General features: G+C 34.6%; 1 protein-coding gene across 1 annotated transcript; it reads right to left on the bottom strand.

Annotated features, from left to right (window-relative positions):
• Positions 1–4,165: 4,165 nt before the first annotated feature.
• Positions 4,166–7,610, bottom strand: LOC110093382 (probable receptor-like protein kinase At1g80640). The gene is made up of 10 exons (XM_020818252.2): positions 7,411–7,610; positions 6,755–6,922; positions 6,415–6,677; positions 6,210–6,342; positions 6,051–6,114; positions 5,837–5,933; positions 5,641–5,743; positions 5,410–5,528; positions 5,193–5,282; positions 4,166–4,798 (listed from the first exon to the last, which is right to left on the bottom strand). The coding sequence occupies exons 1-10, from the start codon at positions 7,598–7,600 to the stop codon at positions 4,634–4,636; spliced, it is 1,392 nt and encodes a 463-aa protein (XP_020673911.1). The 5' UTR covers positions 7,601–7,610; the 3' UTR covers positions 4,166–4,633.
• Between the last annotated feature and the right edge of the window lie 3,434 nt (positions 7,611–11,044).

The following is an 11,044-nucleotide window of genomic DNA, read 5'->3' as shown; positions in this document are numbered from 1 at the left end:
ACCAAATTTGAGCTCATTCTAAGGCTCCTAGCCCCAAAACATTGAATTAATTTCTAAAGGCTACAAAACCTTTAAATATTTACAATCAATGCCATTAGACTTGCCATTTAATAGAATTTGACCTTGGGAATATTTCCAAACCTTATAACCACATCCATGGCCTTTGTTATGACTCTTTGATTAGTAATCCACACTTTGTTGGATCCAGTTAGACCTAGTATTGACCAAGGGTCAAAATGACCAAAATGTTTTTTAAAGTAATTTTTGGACTTCTTCCTGAAATTCAACATGGACTAGCCATATCACACCTCAAATCCTATTCTAACGATTCCTAAATGTCATTAGGAACACTTTGGATCCAAACCCACCCTTTGGTTTGGCCTGGTTCACCAAAATGGCCCTTAAGGGTTCAAACATCCATTTCAAACCAAATGACTTCCTCTTGACTTGAAACCTTTTTCATTGAGTTCATATGATCAATTTGAACACATTGAGCCCAATGCTTGACCCTACGTCAACTTGGTTTACCAAGACCCTAGGTCAACTTACTTGACCAAGTCAACTAAGTTTTACCTAACTTCCCATATACTCCTATCCTTTTAAAACCTTTGACCAGGGCTTTCCCAAGCCAATTCAAACCTTTATAACCACCCATTGGACCCTTAGGGATGACTCTTTGGATGACCCAAGCCTTGGGCCCACTTGGTTAGCCATTTGGCTTGACCCAAGTGTCTAAAGAGAGGTTTCTCATGTGCATTTCGGAGGATGACTCATTCATGATACATACAAACTCATATAAACCATTGCAGGAGGCCTACCATGCATGCAACAACTTTTGATTAACACCAACATACAAACAAGTGCAAATATGATACGTGATGATTTAAAGAATTCAAACATGAAGGGAACACTTGGAACCAAACATTGGTTTAATGAATGAGCAATCAAAATGCTCAATGGATGAATCTTGCTCAATGACTTGTGATGGGTTAGGGGAAGCTTCTACATTCCTATCACCAATAATAATCCAATTCAAAGAAGACAAGTCAAAGAAAAATATCAAACTAAAATGAATAGGTAAGTATTCATGTTGGATACAAGAAATCCCTATACCTCACTCATAAATGACGATCAACATGAAAGGTCTTGCAAGAAATAATGAGTGGCAAGATGATGGCAGTGAGAATCATGATGCATTCATGAAGAAGACCTAAAAGCTAATGCATAATCAATACTATTCGACTGTGAAATAAATGCACTGAATGTCTACAATCAAAGTGCAATATGAGATGCTCATAAGCCAAATATGAAGATCACATAATACATGTTGTAAGATCTACATCGTCAATAACAATTCAATTTCAAGCAGATGTAGTGGTCCTCCTACAAGTAGAAAGGGGCAAGAGCAATGAATGAGGTGATACATTCATGAACGACACACATGAGGAAGATGCTCAATAAATATGCCACTATGCCGTCAGTGTCGGTATACACTCATGTGTATAAAATCTTGCAAGCAATGAATGGTGGAGATTATGGAGAATATGGAAGTTCATATGAAAAAATAATTTGAAGTATTCTCCAATAAATGCCAATGGTAGTCATGCTGACATGAGCACTAATGACAATAAGCAGAGATGTTAAACTTATTATGCATATTGCAAATGACCTTCAAGGACAAAGAAACTCCAAAGGTAAATAATATCCTAACCACGAGTGGTGCAGTGATACAATCATGGGTAAAGTCTGAAGATCTAGTACCTCTATACAGTATGATGAATACGAAAGTCAATGATAATCGCCCACATCATTGGCAATAATATTGTGGTGAGTATACATGCTTGTTCCCTACAAGAAGAGAAGTTAGACATACAATATACAAGACAACTCGCTGTATGTGATGAAGCATCAAGTATATATGAGAAGTTTGCCATAAACATAATAGAAATTACAACCACTATCCTTGTCATCCCGAGGGCTACAATAATTATTTTAGGAATTAATATCTTACAAGGACCTCCTAGGCAACCTAATGTACATTCAATTGTTGTAGTTAACAGCTTATAGTAGCGATCACTGATCCTGAGGTGTAGGAGATCAGTAAGAATGCAATCATCCAAGGTTGAGGTTACTAACTCTTTATTTAAGCCAAAAATAGAAAATGAGGATGATGGCATAATCAGGAAATTGTTCACTGATCCCCATAAGAGTTCTAAGAAGAGAAAGCCAGATCAAGCCATTATCTTCAAAGACAGAGTGAGTTTCATTTCAAACGAGGTCTGAACATTGAGTTGGATAAAATTATTGAGGCTTACAAGCTTCTTAATGAATAATGTTCATACATTTAACATACCACCCACGAGCAAATACAGAGGGATTATGACAAATGCGAGTTCCTACTGATCATCGTATAAGGTCCATCAAATGTCCAAATGTCCCCGCACATGCACTGTAATATGTATCCACATAGATACACAAAAGGGGCATGTGCAATTGCATACATGCATAAGCCCTGGCGAGCGTGTTATTGGTACACACGTGATGTCTAGGGATGCTGCGCAAGTCCATATATGAATGTAGTCCGAGCCCGATCCTTCTAGACAAATAGATATGAGTCGATACGACTCAAATTATCAAACAAATATATGGTCTGGGTGTCGACTGAAATATCTATTTTATACGTTCATATAAGAACTTTAAGGCCTCCAACAAAGAAAGTTTATTAACAAAACCATACAGTCTACGAAACCTGATCCTCTGTCAATAGCCCGATAAAGTCGACAATGTTCAATCCAAAAATAAAAATAACCCCAAACACCCCGATGATGATCGTGCTGAATGCAGATCTCAATTAGAGGGGTTAATTTGAAATATTTTGAAAATGCCATCCCAAATACCAAAAAATCCAAATTTCCAAAAATCATCTCAGTCCAAATAATTAAAATTAAAATAATCCAACAAATTATTTAAAGTAAAATTCATCCACTCTCCGCAACAGTTTGTCGATGTGGACAAATTAAAAATTATATCAGCTCACATAGAGCTAATGCATAGTCGATAATATCATTATGATTAATTCTCAAAAAGTTTCCTACCATTAAAGATGTGGTACGTGTCCTCTAACCAGCAGTTTTGTCACCAAATGGCACCGCAAGATAAACGATTATGACCAGGGCCCTCGAAATCGATTGTTTTTTTTGCCAAATGGCACCATGAAATAACAGTTATGACCAAAGCTAATACGTTCCTTAGTGGCATCAAATCCTTGAGATAATGAATCAATAGGATATGATTGATAGGGCACAAAGCCCTCTGTTAGCTAAGGTGGATTCAAATTTATCCCCTTAGACAAACATTCACTAAAGGTCTACAAGATCCCCTTGGACGAAACAACCCATGGTTGCCGACAAGGACCCTTATGTCAGGTTGATTGACTACCTCCTCTGATTAAGTAGATCAGGGACCATGATGGCTCGGGATGACGGAACCATGGGATCTTGACCGGGTCCATCATCCATTCCCCCACCATCTGCTTTAAGTGGGGGATGATAAAGTTTCTAATTTTAAATATCAAATCCTTCAAATACCCTAAGCTCATGCTACTACTATATGCCAGATGCATGTATTTCTACGTATTTGATTGACGACTAGCCTTAATCAAAATTTCTCTCTCATTATCGGGAGGGTAATTAAGTATAGGGGCTTGCGCCTATAGGAAACCATAACTCAGATCATAAAGTCCTCACAAAATGAGGGCGAAATCTCTGATTAGTGTCTTATCTACAAACCCATACTTTCCAAAATTTATCCCAGAACTTAATTCTGTTAAAACTCCCCCGAAGAAAAAAAGCGGGGGAGGTCAGGGCTGAATTTTCGGAGCCCACAACACTCTTCAAAATTTCACATGTTTAACCTGCTTTACACTTACCAGTGCGTCTTATTTGTGACATAGAAGTAGCTTAACAATTCTCTGGTTTAAGAGGGAGGTCACCAGCAAGTCTGTAAAAAAAAAAAAAAAAAAAGATGATAAAAGAACATTGTAGAAGGTGACTAATGGGAGTAGCAGAAGTGAGACAACTACACCAATGAAACAAATTGAAAGTTTATCTGTCCAAGTGATAAAAGTCGCAGCAGTTATATGAAACTGAGAAACGTTTAAAAAGTCTGAAAAAATCTGCCCAAATCGATCCCCTTTTAAGTAAAAAGTTTCGGTGAGCATGGCATTACTCCATCAAACTAGTAAGTAGAAGGGAAACAAAGGTAATTGCTCAAATTACAAGTGATTGCCAGTGAAATGTGACAAGTGACTCTATTACTTTACATGTACAACCAGTGTCCAATAGATGGCAATTCGAGATTATCGGGAACTCCAGAAAATAGGAGGAAGAAAGACCAATAAGGCCTAATAACAATGAAAGGGCTAATTCATTTCTTGTAGAACATAAACCAGGATTTTCATTTGACATTTTAGAATATCAACAAAGCTCCAATATTGTACCACCACTAGTTGTAGGAAAGATAAAAATATGAGTTCAAAACCATTGGCAGATCATCTTTAGCCAGGCTTAGCCAGGCCCCGATATTGCAATAGTAGCCTGTGTTGCTTTCAGCGTTCTCTGTGAAAAAAACAAGCTCAATGTATATGGAAATTTTGGTTTGCATTGGGTAACCTGTCCGAAACTCGAAGTGTTCCTCCTAGCTCAATTGGCACCAGTGGTATCAAAGAATGGAGCACATCAGTAATCAAAGGCCGGTAACTTGGTTCTGGTTGTACGCATAACACAGCTACAGCGGCAACCTAAACAAGACCATCAAGAATCTCATAAGGGAGCTCATTCAATTAGTCAATGAATTTAGTTATTTTCATCATTTAGTTGAATGCATTTAAACACACCCATTAAATTCAAACTTTACAAAATTTGTAAAAATATCGTCAAAAAATAAAGATTTTATTTTCAAATCTTTATTGTCAAGGCTTCATTTGGGACAACTTTTAGTTACTGCTATTTCATTGCTTTTAATAATTTTTTATATTAGAAAGCTGCTGTAGAAATCTATTAAAAATTATTCCAAACGAAACCTAAAGCATGATATCTATTTATAAACAACTACGAGTCTAAGGTAAAACCTAGAATCCTATAGAAAAATAAGAAAAAAAAGAAGAAAGAAAGAGAGCAAAGAAGGAAACTTACTTGGTATAGATGCTTTAGGTCCATTGTATCCCTAATCACAGGATCTACAATAGTTGGAAGTTTCAATCGGTCTGTCAATTGCGGCATTACCTACAATATAAATGATGCTATATTAAATATCATTATAAATAATTGATTAGAATAATAAAATTTAACAACTAATCATATATTATAAGTTTAAACACAAACATTAACTTCAAACTTCACAAAATGATACCCAAGTCACAAAAGATTGGCAGAGAGATGGTACAATCTTTTCAAAAGTCTTCCTTCCAATCAGTAGCTCAAGGAGAACTACTCCGAATGCATAGACATCACTTTTCTCAGTAACCTTACCTGAAATAGATGTAACTTATAGATTACTGGCAAATATAATTGCTCAGCATTGACTAATTGATGAACAAAAAATTTCAGTTCATGTGAAAATAGGAGAAATGAAGTGACAAACCGTCTAAAATAGATTCTGGAGCAGCATAGTCTAGCTTCCTAGAAAATTTAGCAATACCCTTATTTAGGCCATCATCAGTAACTGCAAGGCCAAAACCTGAAATCTGTTTTCAGAATAGTAACTTATTTAAAGAATATTTTCCTGATTGCAATTTGATGAAAACATAGTAAGATGCCACTGTAAAAGAGTCATGTACCTTGACATTAAAATCCAAATCAAGAAGAATATTTGATGCCTTCAGATCTTTATGAATCACAGGAGGGTAGCAGTGCTCATGAAGATATTCAAGTGCTCTACTAGGCATCAAATTGGAGAACAACAAATGTGATTCATTAGTGTAATGTACATATGGCAAATCCAAAAAGAAAATAATTTCAAAAAGGAATCATAATAAACTTCAGAAGCCTAACCTTGCTGTGTCGACTGCAATTTTCATTCGCAAATACCAAGTTAAAGCTGATCCATGAGAAGTTCCTGGAATAGCAATTCAAAGCATAAAATTTGCTGCAAGAAAAAAATTTTACATTTTTTTTGTTTATGTTTAATCCAAGACAGCAAATAGAAAGTACCATGCAATTGTGTTTCCAAAGAACCATTTTGCAGCAACTCGTAGACAAGAAATCTGGTTTCCCCATGTATACAATAACCCAAAAGTGAGACAATATTTGGGTGTCTGATTCTTCCTAACAAATCCAATTCATTCTACAAATGCAAGTAAAATAGTTAACTGATATAGAAGGTTAAGAAAATGGAGAGATTATATAAAGACTTTACATCAAACATTCTCTCGTAGTCCTGCCCAAAACCATCTAACTTCATTACTGCTGCAACAACTCCTCCATCAATGCAAGATTGATAAACACGGCCAAGCCTCCCTTCTTCCAAAATATTAGTCTCACTAAAGTTTTTGGTGGCTGACTCTAAGGATGAGTACTCCATCATTGCAACCAATGCTTTCTTCTTCATCATCTTTAATGAATTAAACTTGCTAAAAATTGGACCCAAGGGAAGTCCTTTAGTAGCGTAATCTACACCAACTGTAATTTACATGTAGCAGGATAAACTGTTAAAAACTGTTCATACAAATTATAGCTCAGACAAGGTTTGGAATTACCATAGTTTTGGTCTTTGAAGCCTTGAACCAGGTGATTCCTTTGCCAGATGATCCAGAAGAAAATGATAGATATAACTATAGCTGAAATCGCAATCGATGAGAAACAGATTGCTACGATCAGTTCTTTGTTTAAATGGTGGTGCTGAACCACAACAATTACCTTCATTACTGCAAAAAGAAACATAAGAAGATTTATGAGAAGAAAAAATTTATAATTTGTTAAGAAAAGGAAATTAATAACGAAACCTTAAGGGCCTCTTTGGAAATTAGTCGGATTTAACTTTATAGGATTTAAAAAATCCTGTAAATCCAGATTTAGCAAATTTTGGAGCTGTTAAAGTCTAAAAACTGTTTGGCAAGGTAGATAATAACGGCGGATTTATTCTGCCGTGAGATTTATGGCGAGAGAAATACTGTTTTTTGCAGGATTTACGCTAAATCCTGCGTAAATCCTGTTGCCAAACAGCCCCTAAGAGATATAGAGAAACGAGCAACATGGAAGCACCAAAAGTCAAAACAGAAGGAAATGCTTTTAAATTACATTGTTGGTGAGAGAAGCTAAGCAAACTTTCCAACATGCAACGAAGTAAAAATGTAAAAGAAGGGGGTTAAAAAACCGTAAACAGACATGGTGAAGAAAGTGGATAAACAACTACCTATAGGAGCAGGTGCCAGAAGAACGGGTGGTCCAGAAACGGGCTTAACTAGAGGAGAAAGGAGTGGAGCAGGGGAAGGTGAAAGCCAGGGTCGGACTCTGCCATTGGTGGGAGATGGAAGAAGAGTGAATAGGAGAGAAGATATACAGAAGCGCCACACTGAAGGAAAGAACGTGGGCATGCCTTCCATTTTTGAGGGAACAAACAAGGCATTTGGAAACCTGGAAAGGCAATGGAAGCGGTATAAATACAACACAGTGGGGACAGGAGCATCCAAATAATTCACATGGTCGCTCTCTTATAGATATTTGATGTTATCTATTTTAAAATATATGAAAATTGGTTAAGTATCAATGTCATTTTTTTTTTAAGGAAATATGACTAAAAATTCATTTTAAACTAAAAAACCACCGCACGCAAATTTTGAACAATTGTTTTGCTTGAACATTCCTCTTCCTAGCATCTTTACAATTTATGATAATGCTTCACAACATCTAGAGATGTCAAAAATGGTCAACGGGTCAAAATTTTGAATTGACATGAATCTGATCAATTCGAAGTTGACCCGCTTAATAAATAGGTCAAACAATTAAACTTGAACCTAACTCGCTAGTAATTCGAACCCGACCCAATAACTCATTTTAATTAAAAAATATATATTTTAGCTTATTAATCATAAATTTTAGGTTGATTGATTAAAAATAAGAGAATAATACTAATAAATAAAATAATTTAAGAAAAATAATTAAACGAGTTATTTTCAAGTCAAAATTGGGTTTGTGGGTCAAGTTAAACCCAACTCATTTAATAAACGGGTCAAAATTTATGATCGAACTTGAATTATTTGGGTCAGATTCGAGTTGAATTAGTGTGTTAAAATTATGCCCGTTTAAATAAAGTTAAGGCAGAAGAGATCTGCTTCATTAACATTGAGTAGCTAGAGCACTCACCTAAGATACTAAAGGGGAAATTTAATTCTATTATTTTATATATGTTGTGATTTCACTATAATGTATCAAAGTAATAGCCTGCTATATTATAACTATTGTGATTACAATTCATGTATCAAAGTTATAGTCTTCTGCATTCTAGCAATTGTAATTGAAATCCATTTTATTAAAATCATAGTCTTCTATGTTATAGCTATTGTGATTGCAATCAATTGTATCGAAGTTATAGTTTGTTGTTATAGCTATAATGATCATACTTTGTTATATGGGAGTTTGAACCATGGTTAATGATGTAATGGCTCTATTTGAATAAAATGAATTATCAAAGTTTTAAGAAATTAGTCTGTTGGAACACAACGATGTTGTGGTTTCAGGCACAGCGGCCCTGAGAAGCGCTAAAGTGGCACCTCGGTGCCATAACATTCTATTTTACAGTAACTCCAGTAACTCTGGAATCACATTTGACGCAAGATGTTGGGTCACTTAGGCCATGACGTCAGATACTGAATGAGTTTATATATATATTTTTTTGTTTCCACTCAGCCGACTCCCTCCCTCCCTCACTCTCTTGTTTGGTTTGCAATGGAAGGAAAGGGAAAAGAAGAAAGGAAACATGAGAGAGAAAAGAGAAACCAGATTATTGGTCGTCAGTTCATTTCGCTACTTTTACCAAAATTGCTGAGATAATTGTATGCGAATTCTACCATATTTCTATTTTCAAATATCTTGCCTTTGACCATTTGATTTTTCCCAAATTGATTTTATTTCATTTTCTTCAAATTAGTGAATTCTACCCCCTATCTTTTTGTATATTATAGTACTAATTATTCTAGATTTTGACTGGTTAGTTTCATAATTTCACATGTTAAAATTATAGTTATTATATTATTTATGAATAGCACATAATAGTAATTTATTCATTTTAATCAGACTATATTATTAATGCAAGCATTGTGAATAAATATAGGTATATGATTGAGTAATAGCTGGTTGCTACTACTTTTATAACATTATAATAATAATGTGTAAAAAAATAAAGGTTGGTGATTTACTAACGTTAGCTAGAGACTAATTTATATCTATATTGGGTAGTGTGCTAGCAGGTTTTCCTTTAAATACTATGATTTGATATTATCATTTATCAATTCATGCTATTCACTGATTGGAAATTATAAGTTATTAATTATTATGCTGACTGGCAAGTGTGATAACTTTGTTACAATCAAGGATTTCGAGCTTATGATTTTGATGATAACAAATATTATTGATTGTCTCTTTATTTCTTCTAATATTTATATTATATATTTTCTCTTGTGTGTACTAATATTTACAAAGATTATACACTGTGCATTGAATATTTAGATCTCAAGCTTGGGTAGAATAGGATGATGTTTTGCACGAGTCTATAATCTTCATTTCTTTTTATATTTCTTGAGTCAAAATCATGTAAAGGTGTATATTAACTTGGTGACCGTACACACATACACGAGGGAGTGAGAACATGAATTTTAGATTTTTGAACTATTCATATCATACAAACTAGATTGTACTATATGATCATTTATTTAGAAAACCAATTAAATCAATTAAATGAGTCATTACAATATTTGAATTAATTGTATTGTACGAACTAGATCGTAAAGTATGACCAGTTTAACTCAAAAACTCTAGCCGCCAATCTAGGTAAGTAATTTAATATTTAAATATTAAAAAGATTATGCTATACAAAACCATATGTACTGCATGATATTAAAAATGTTACATAATTTAATCCTCATAATTAGTCAATCAAATCAAGGTTTAGTAAATAGGACAAATCATACGATACAATGTTCATCATATTGAACGATTAATAGAGATGAAGAACGGTCATCCCAAGGATCATCTTGGATGAAAATAATATTTTGAATGAATCGTATTGTACGATGTAGATCGTATATACAATAGGTAGAGATGAATTTCAATATTCCTAAAGTTTATCCTGTATGAACTTAAGATGAATGAACTAATCATATTATATGATCCAATGATTAGACAGTATAATCGATATGCAAAGTTTAAATAAACTATAATATGACTATTTAAGCTTTACTAGACAATATAGGGTTTTGACCTAATCATATTGTATGAACCCAAATCATATGGTACGATCATACAGTAAGAATAAAGCGACATAATTAAAAAAATTAGGGTTTTTTGGTAGCATTATATTTTAACACTCTTATTATACTTTGAAGTGTCTTTGGCTGTTGAGACAGTTCTGTAAGATTCCCTTAAGAGGTCTTAAATCTTGGAGAGCGAGAATCAGAAGTTTTATGAGAGGGAGAAGTAGTATGAGGGGTTCATATGGTTGTTCCAAGCAAACTTCTACCTTGGTTCCTCCAAGCGTCTTTGATGTTCTTTTGGATAGCTTTGGGGAGAAAGTTTGCAATGTTGAAGATTAGGTTATCTGCCTCATAAGGAGGATGAATAGGATTCCAGGTTCTCAGCCTCACTAGGAAGGTGAAAAGAATTCTAGGTTCTCTGCCTCACTAGGAAGGTGAGAAGGATATCAGGTTCCTTGCCACATTATGAGGGTGAAAAAGATTTCTGGTTCTCTGTCTCACCCAAAAGGTGAAAAGGATTCTAGGTTCTCTGCCTCACCATGATGGTGGAAAGAATTCAAGTTCTCAACTGCATGATAG

The sequence above is a fragment of the Dendrobium catenatum genome, unplaced genomic scaffold (assembly GCF_001605985.2).
Source record: "Dendrobium catenatum unplaced genomic scaffold, ASM160598v2 fragScaff_scaffold_981, whole genome shotgun sequence".
In the NCBI taxonomy this organism is placed as follows: domain Eukaryota; kingdom Viridiplantae; phylum Streptophyta; class Magnoliopsida; order Asparagales; family Orchidaceae; genus Dendrobium; species Dendrobium catenatum.
The sequence above is the reverse complement of the archived record's forward strand: the minus strand, read 5'-3'. Positions and strand labels throughout refer to the sequence as shown.

What these genes read in the sequence shown, in the direction of transcription:
- LOC110093382 (XM_020818252.2), bottom strand. Translation starts at nt 7,600, where the DNA reads ATGGAAGGCATGCCCACGTTCTTTCCTTCAGTGTGGCGCTTCTGTATA. An exon ending in TCCAGAATCTATTTTAGACG is followed by an intron (nt 5,529 to 5,640) that starts GTTTGTCACTTC and finishes CATCTATTTCAG; the next exon opens with GTAAGGTTACTGAGAAAAGT. An exon ending in GCCAATCTTTTGTGACTTGG is followed by an intron (nt 5,283 to 5,409) that starts GTATCATTTTGT and finishes TTTATATTGTAG; the next exon opens with GTAATGCCGCAATTGACAGA.